Source organism: Temnothorax nylanderi, unplaced genomic scaffold (assembly GCF_030848795.1).
Source record: "Temnothorax nylanderi isolate EJ_2023f unplaced genomic scaffold, tnyl_v1.0 TNYL_tig0534_pilon, whole genome shotgun sequence".
In the NCBI taxonomy this organism is placed as follows: Eukaryota; Metazoa; Arthropoda; class Insecta; order Hymenoptera; family Formicidae; genus Temnothorax; species Temnothorax nylanderi.
Genome location: NW_027249596.1, coordinates 1 through 8,423, shown reverse-complemented (window position 1 = coordinate 8,423; position 8,423 = coordinate 1). Strand labels below are relative to the sequence as shown.

Here is an 8,423-nt window from a genome sequence, read left to right as displayed (position 1 = left end):
GAAACATTGCCCCACTCCCGAAATAGGCAACAATTACCGGCAATGAATACCGATACCGAAAAAGAGAGCCCACAGACGAGCCATGGAGACCGATCCGAGCAAGTCGAGCATCGAGAGCGATATTCTCGCCGAGATAGACAAGATCCTGGCAGAGCCGGTGGAATACGACCCGGCCTGCCCAGGATTCGGCACCACCTGGACGAAACTCTTCGCCCCGGCACTGCCGCCGCCGCCGCCGCCATCGCCGCCGTCGCCAAGCCCGCAACCGCACCGCCGTCACGCAAAAAACGTGCCGACGGTCGGCTGCGCGGTACAATGCTCGGACGAGCAGCAACGACGGAAGCTGGAGTGGCTCACCACCCCGCCACCACCACTGATCCGGAAGAAGCCACGGGCCGCGACGCCCAAAATTACCAGCGTCGAGCAGACCAACATCCGGCTTACCATCTTGCCGGGGCGGCCAACGATCTCGCCGAGCGTTTCCACCGGCACCGCTACCGGAACCAGCCACGGCACGGATTCCCGCACCGCCTCCGCCGCAACCAGCTCGGCCAACGTCCAGCCCTTGCGGGCAAAGGGCCCAAGCCACCACCTCCGATCCCGGTGGAAGTGGAACCCGGACATACCATCTGGGTACCCCACTTCCACGCACACGTATCGCGTCAGCACAAGATGCGATCCAGGGGAAAACGCTGGCACATACGGTTTAATGCGACCGGCTCCGTCCGCAGCATCCGCGTAATATGCCGAAGCCGTAGAGCGCCGAATTCGCGCTTTTCCAACGGGGGGGGGGGGGTGATGTAACGATGCACCCCCGAAAACTGCATCGTTCCGGCGTAACACCTGCCGAGGCCGCCCGGCCGACCATCCGCCGGGCGAGGAACGGGCACGGTGTGCCACCTTATTTTAAACGCTAGCATATAACGATAGGAAGCCCGCGAACGGGCTTGCCGCGGCAACCGCCTCGACGCGCCGAACGGTGCCGACCGCGGCCGAAGACCGCCGAACACGATCGCGGCGTCGGGACGCCGTATTTTCCGACCGTTCCGCCGCGCCATCCCGGCGCTCGCGGTCGCCGTCGCTACCCCCCGCCACTGCGGAACGCCGCCGCGCCGGGTATAAAAGACGAGCGTTTTTAACGCTAAATGCGATTTTCCGATCAACGCTCCGACCGACCGCACCGATCCTGAATTCCCGCATCTCTCTAGCAAGTCAGAACGAGGGTAGAGCGCCTCCGGCATTCTCTGTCTTCGCCGAGCGATTCTCGAAAGACGACAAGCTTTCTTCCACACCGCGCCCGCAAGTCAGAACGAGGGTAGAGCGCCTCCGGCATTCTCTGTCTTCGCCGAGTGATTCTCGATCGACGACCGGCTTTCTTCCACCGCGCGCCCGCAGGTCCGAACGAAGGTAGAGCGCCTCCGGCCCTCTCTGTCTTCGCCGAGTGATTCTCGTTAGACGACCGGCGTTCCTACATCACGCCCCGCTAGTCAGGACGAAGGTAGAGAGCCTTCGGCCTACTCTATCTTCACCGAGCGCTCTCGATACCCGACCGGCTTCCCTGCACACGGAGTTACCCGAACGGGGGCAGAACGCGTCTCTGCCTCAACCGAGCGCTTCTCACCGGGTACTCCTACCACCTAACGCGCCGAATTGCAGCGATCTCGCCGCCGTATCCGCGCCCGCGCGCCCCGCGCCTTACTTCGCGCCACCCGTCACACACCGATCGCCCGACTCGATCGCCATCCGCGTGCATTCCCGCGCGCACCGCGTGCGCCCCGGCTCTGCGTCCTGCGCTCGCCGCACCATTGTACGTACCGCGACTGTTACACTGTGTTCTCAATCCATTGTAAACCTCGCGACCGTGCATCATAGAATAAACTCTGCCACGTTATTGTTAACCACGATACACTTCATTTTGCCGAACCTCACCGCGCGTCCGTTCCTCCGCACCTCCTTCGCCCCAGCCCAGCCGCGAGCTAGATCCGCGTTTCGAACACAGGTTGTTTTAACGTTAAACCCTTTTCTGTATCGGCCGTTCGAAAGCGCGCTGTCCTTGTCTGTCACTACGAATCCGTACTTGCATTGCCAACAATCGTTGCACAACGAGTAAAATTCATCGTACACCATGTCGGTATTTACGTGATCGTTGTACACGTGTTTCAAATTAGTGCCATCCTGTTTGAACATGATCAGCAGATTCGCGTTGTCGCGTATCAGATGTTTAGGTATTCTCGCGTACGTCTGACAGAGATAAAAGCAGTCGACACTCGAGTGCCTGCCCATCGAGAAATACTCTCTCACTGCGTCTTGCTTATCGCACGCCACGTCGTCGAAGACGAAGATCGAGTTTGGACACGCGTCGCTCGGTGGAATGACGTCACTGTTATTGGAGAAGGTGTAGTAGTCGATTTCGTCGATCGATGTCAATAAATTCTCCAAATATCGTATTTCGGTTGTTGCAGCGATTTCGAGTACACGTACACGTTCTCGAAACGTACACCGTGCGGACTTTCCAGCAAACTTATCAGAACGTTGGTTTTACCGCAATTCGAGGGACCGCAAATGATCGCGCGTATAGTTGTCGGCAGCATCGTACCGTGTCTGCGCCTCTCCGCGTTGCCCTCCATCGACCGTGATCTGTCGTCGCAATTCGTCACGCGAATCGCCAATGGTTATCGCACGAATCTCATTTTTTTTCTCTTGCACTTTGTACGACTGAATCGAACTTTCGTTCGAACGTCTATTTATAGGTGCGCGGCACCGCGAATCGCTCAGTCGCAAAGATGTTCGTCCTGCTGTCGAGACCTTCGGACATTCGCGATTTTAGCGCCGAACAGCTGCAATTCGTGCCGAAAGCCGGTTTTGTTGCAAATGTGCGGTGATCACGTCCCTACGTGTGGGACAAGCTTCCGGAGCATATAAAGACGGATTTGGAGGTTCAGACCTATCGTCGCTGTGACACACATTACAATCAACCGTGGCAGCGAACGCACATCGACGGTCCCGCCCCGTTGATTAAGAATTGCGGCGAATGTCAACGAAAATAAAAACAGGTAGAGGCCTGTTTAATCGCGCGATAGGTGCACTTCCGATCGAATTGCAAATTCCCGGCTATCAGTTTTGCGTTCCGGGTACTCGTCTACAAAAACGATTGGCTAGAGGTGATCCGGGTGTAAATCCATTGGACGCGGCGTGTCGCGAGCACGACATAGCCTATTCGCGTAGCAAAGAGCTCACCGAGAGACACGCGGCGGACAAGATACTCGCCGACAGAGCGCTAGAACGCGTCATCGCGAGAGATTCGGCTCTCGGAGAGAGGGCAGCCGCTACAGCCGTCTGGGCGGCCATGAAGGCTAAGACGAAGCTCGGAATGGGTTTGAAAACACGGGAAAACACGAACGAGGAAAAGGTCGACGAAGAAACGGATACTTCCGACAGCGAAACGAAGTGGCGTATTGCCGATTCTACCGTTGTTGGGAGTTCTCGGTTCTCTGGCCGGCGGAGCGGCCGGAATTACAACGGCGGTGAACGCTAGCAAAGCCGCGCGGCGTCAGCTGGAAGAGACGCAACGTCACAATCGCGCCATGAAGGTCGCGGACTTTATCTCGCTCCGTACAAATATGGACAAGGATTGTATCTCGGCCCGCACAAACGCGGGCGAAAAGTAGCGTTGGAGATTAGAAAGAAAAAAAACGTCAAAAAGACGTTAATATGCCCGCGGGTATTACGACTAACGTACAATTGAGTCGATTGGCAAAGCGAATGCGCGTACCATTCTTCAGAGGTGTTTTCATGCGTGATTCGTTACCGACCGTCGATGGCGTACGTCGAACGAGAGCGGTATCATGAATTTGGACGATGCAGCGGGCCCCGGCACCCATTGGGTAGCGTACGCCAAGAGGGGAGATCGAGTCGTATATTTCGACAGTTTCGGCAATATTCGACCACCGAAAGAACTGGTGCGATATTTCGGACCGAGTGTGACGAAGATCGAGTACAATCACACGTCTTATCAGCGATACGATCAGAGCATCTGTGGACAATTGTGCTTGCAATTTCTCCGGACGATCGTCGATCGTCCGGCGCTGACTTAAAACCTGACGACGCGCCGTGTGGAGACTCAGTGTTCGTCGAACAGCTCCCGTCGACATGTCTATAACGTTCACGCTGACCGGGAAAAGCAGCATCCTCGCGGAGCACTATTTTCCCGCCGTGATCTGAGCGACGGTGACTACGAGCTCGGTCTAACGTGTTTTGATGCTTATCACACGATTTCGAACGTGAATTCTTTGAATAATAAATTTTATTTCGACGAGATGACACGGAAATTACGATTCCCGAGGGATCGTACGAGATACGGGCCAATACACGAGTTTTTGAAACGTGAAATTTCACGGAAACGTCCGCGACGCGTGGTTTGTTCCAACGACGACGATCATACGTCGGTCGCGGAATATCGCGCGAGAGGAGACCGTTCGCGCGAACGGCTACGAAGACGAGGCCGCGGAATACCCGATAGTGCTCCGCGCAAATTACAATACGATGAAGAGCAGATCAAGTGCGCTTTCAGAGTGAACTTTAACAACCGAACAACGTCGGATCGCTGCTGGGTATTCTCGTCGACGCGTGTATTGCAGCCGGGACATTGGTACGAATCGGACGCACCGATTAATATTATCAACGTAAACATTATCCGCGTGGAGTGTAACGTGACCGCGGGTGCGTACAGCAACGGCAAACGCGTTCATACGATACACGAGTTTTCACCGAGCGTACCACCGGGATATAAGATATCGGAAACCCCGGCGCAGATCATTTACCTGCCGATCATCGCGCGGAGCGTTACTGATCTAACGATACGCGTCGCTGATCAAGACGGACGATTGCTCGATTTTCGCGGAGAAGAGATCACCGTCAGATTGCACGTACGACGGCGAGAGCGATAACGCGGCAGCCGTGTGCGTGAGCGTGAGTGTACGCGCAACATATGAGATGCTAGTGTTGAACGACTCGGAGCACGCGACAGATAACAACAGTAATATCTTTACGGCTGCGCCGATCGACGATATCGTCAAGTCGACATTCGGCGGCGTTAAACAAGAGACGAGAAAGAAGCTCAACGCGTTGAACGTTTACAATCTCTGGGATTCGCGGTGCGAAACATCTGAACGATGACTGAAATTCTCAACATCGGCGGCGAGCCGGTCTTCGACGATCGCATCGCCAAGATCGAGACTCACACGTACAACCCGTACGCCAACACAACGTTCGAGTATAGCGACGAGATACGAATACCCATACAACAGCAGGATCTGTATACGTTGCCGTGCGAAAGTTTTCTCTACGTCGAAGGAACATTGACGGTGACCAGAGTAGCCGACCAAGTCGATAATGTGGTACTGGGGACTAATTGCGTCGCGTTCATGTTCGATGAGATTCGATACGAGCTCGACGGCGTGGAGATTGATCGCTGCAGAAACGTAGGAATAACCAGCACGCTCAAGAACTACGTTACGGTATCATCCGACAGAAGCGTAATCCTGAGAAACGCTGGCTGGGAGCCACAGAATAACCCGAACGGATATTTCAATTTCTGCGTACCGCTCAACACGTTACTGGGATTTTGCGAGGATTACAAACGCGTGGTGATCAATGCTCGTCACGAATTGATCTTGATACGATCGCACAACAACAACAATTCCCTGGTGGGAAGTCTCGCGTTGGAGCCCACCATCAAAATACTCAAGATACAATGGCGAATGCCTCACGTGGTATTGAAGGAGATCAACAAGCTGTCGATGCTGCGCGCCTTGGAAAACGGACGATATCTAAGTATGGGTTTCCGTTCGTGGGATCTGTACGAGTATCCCCTGTTGCAGAACACGACCAAGCACTCGTGGATTATTAAGACCGCGACTCAGCTCGAAAAACCGCGATACGTCGTCTTCGCTCTGCAGACGGGTCGGAAGAACGTCATGTCCGCCGACACAAGCCGATTCGACGACTGCAACTTGACCAACGTAAAACTCTACCTAAACTCGGAAGTTTATCTGTACGACGACTTGAATTTGGACTTTGATAAACACAGATGGGCGATTTTGTACGATATGTACGCGCGTTTCTGCAAAGGCTACTACGGATACAAATATCTCGAGCCGAGTCTCACCGTTTCGACTTTTCTACGTAACGGCCCGTTTGTGATCATCGATTGCTCTCGCCAAAACGAATCCGACAAAAACGCCACCGAGGATGTCAGATTAGAATTCGATTGCATGGAGAACGTACCGCCGAATACCTCCGCGTACTGTCTCATCATACACGACCGCGTGATTGAGTACAACCCGTTGACGAACGTGGTGCGCAAAATAGTCTGAGTTTTCGCGGCAACGTCGACGTGAATATCTACTCTCTCTCTCTTTCCATCACTCTCCGATACAATTATTTAGAGGGGGGCAAGGGAGGGAGGGGGAAGTATAAATCAGAGTGTCGCGTCATTCCTCTCGATTGACGCATCGACGAGAGGGAGGTAAAGAAATCTCGTCATGTCCGTACCAACGTTCGTGGACCTGCAAGGATTCCTCGTCGGGATGAAATTTGTCGTGAAGGAGGTGGCGGTGCTGAGAAAGGCTGCGTTCTGACGCATCACATTTTTGAGTACCCCATGCCGTGGAATCTCCTCACAAAATCCGACAAATCGTGCGCTACCTGGTTGATTGCGAATCACCATGGATTACGATGGGAAGACGGAAACGTGCCGTACAGCACGGTGAAACGCCTGATTACCACGGCTGTGCTTGGTGTAGAAGAAGAAAACGATGACGAAGAAGACGACGACGACGACGATGACGAGATGCCGACTCTCGTGTACGTCAAGGGATGTCAAAAACGAGAATGGCTGGTGGATCTGCTGGAGAATTATGCGAGAAAAAAAAACCTAATCGTCGAGACTCTGGATGCGCATTACGAAGATATCGAATCTTTGAATAAACTAGATGACGCCAATACTATGCGATGCGGAAAACATGTCAAGAATTGCGCGTTACAAATGTAATAAACTATTTAACTGGTGGTCGCGCGCGACGCCAACGTCCATTTCCAATGAAATACATCGTTAACGATGATCGCCAGAAAAATAAATTATATATATCTTTTATAATGTTTTATTTCTTACTCCCCCTCCCCTCCCCCATCATCACGTTCGAGTAGAAAAATTTGTTTACGACGAACATGTTCCGACAGGTTCGACGTGTTATCGAGTCGATCATCGTCCCGATGCGCGATGCGTCATTTCTTCCTTTGTTTTTTACGTACTGCGTAGATAGATTGTTTAGTCTACGCGATAACCACCCCCCCCCCTTTTCCTGAAAAAATTTGTTTACGGAACATGTCCCGACAGGTTCGATTATAAACATTAATTCCCCCTCCCCCTTTCCCCCACCACATCATTACTTTGGAATGTCGGTGTTGCCGCGTATACTCGATTAATTTTACATGATCAGTCTTGTCGCGATCGCTTGTACTGACGGTCACACTTCTCAGAGAGAGCCGAGAGGAAAAATGTTCTCCTTTGAAGGATGCAACAGGCAGCAGCAACAGCAACACGGTGCAAAACGCGCGAATCCCGTGAATTATTACGTGCCGATTCACGACGTTGAACTCAAACGTATGAGGCCAGATGTGATAGGTAAGTTTCTTTTAAAGAAGAAAAAAACATATAGAGCCTCTCTCCAGTTTTTATATCTTTGCAAATTGTAATACTTACGAATAAGAAAAAAACTATTTACATTCTTTATCCAGCATTTCGGGGGACCGTCGCGCGGTTCGTATACTCGGCAGACGATACGCGCTGACAGCTACGGGATACAAATTCCTCGAAATTGGCATCAACGTGGGCCCACCAAGCTACGTAGAGATCGTTCGTTGGAGATCATCGAGGAAAGGAACTGCTGTTGTCTCTCGAAACGTGGAAGGCACTCTATGAGCAACGGCAAAATATTCAGAATTTCTTTCGCATGACTTAAAAGATTCCTATAGTTTTATAAACGTTGGACCGCTAACGGTGAGAGTTTGTAGGTCGGTTAATAACGTCAAACTCATACGTCTCGAATCTGTAAACGTACGCTTGATGATGACGAATCGACGTTGCATCGTATGTTCGATCTCGATCGGTGCATCGATGCGAGATTCGATCGTTTGGTCAGAATACTTGCTGCAGTCGATGCAAAGTTTGCGCAGTTCTCCGATATCGCGTCCACCGTGACGGGTCCCAGGGAGCGTCGAATGTAATATACGCTAGCGATGCGTTCAATACGAATCAGCTCATTGATGTGTTCGAGAGACGCGGTAGCGCGAGATAGCGCGAGTACAAGACGACCACAAAAACAGCAATCCAAAAATAGCAAGACATAAAACAAAGTGTATTC

General features: G+C 52.5%; 1 protein-coding gene across 1 annotated transcript; it reads left to right on the top strand.

Moving 5' to 3' along the window:
• The first annotated feature begins 5,171 nt into the window (after positions 1–5,171).
• Positions 5,172–6,374, top strand: LOC139783728 (uncharacterized). Its single transcript, XM_071722867.1, has 2 exons — positions 5,172–5,272; positions 5,477–6,374. Exons 1-2 carry the CDS (start codon positions 5,172–5,174, stop codon positions 6,372–6,374), a joined length of 999 nt encoding a protein of 332 aa, XP_071578968.1.
• Positions 6,375–8,423: the final 2,049 nt, after the last annotated feature.

What these genes read in the sequence shown, in the direction of transcription:
- LOC139783728 (XM_071722867.1), top strand. Translation starts at nt 5,172, where the DNA reads ATGACTGAAATTCTCAACATCGGCGGCGAGCCGGTCTTCGACGATCGC. An exon ending in TACGCCAACACAACGTTCGA is followed by an intron (nt 5,273 to 5,476) that starts GTATAGCGACGA and finishes TGATCGCTGCAG; the next exon opens with AAACGTAGGAATAACCAGCA.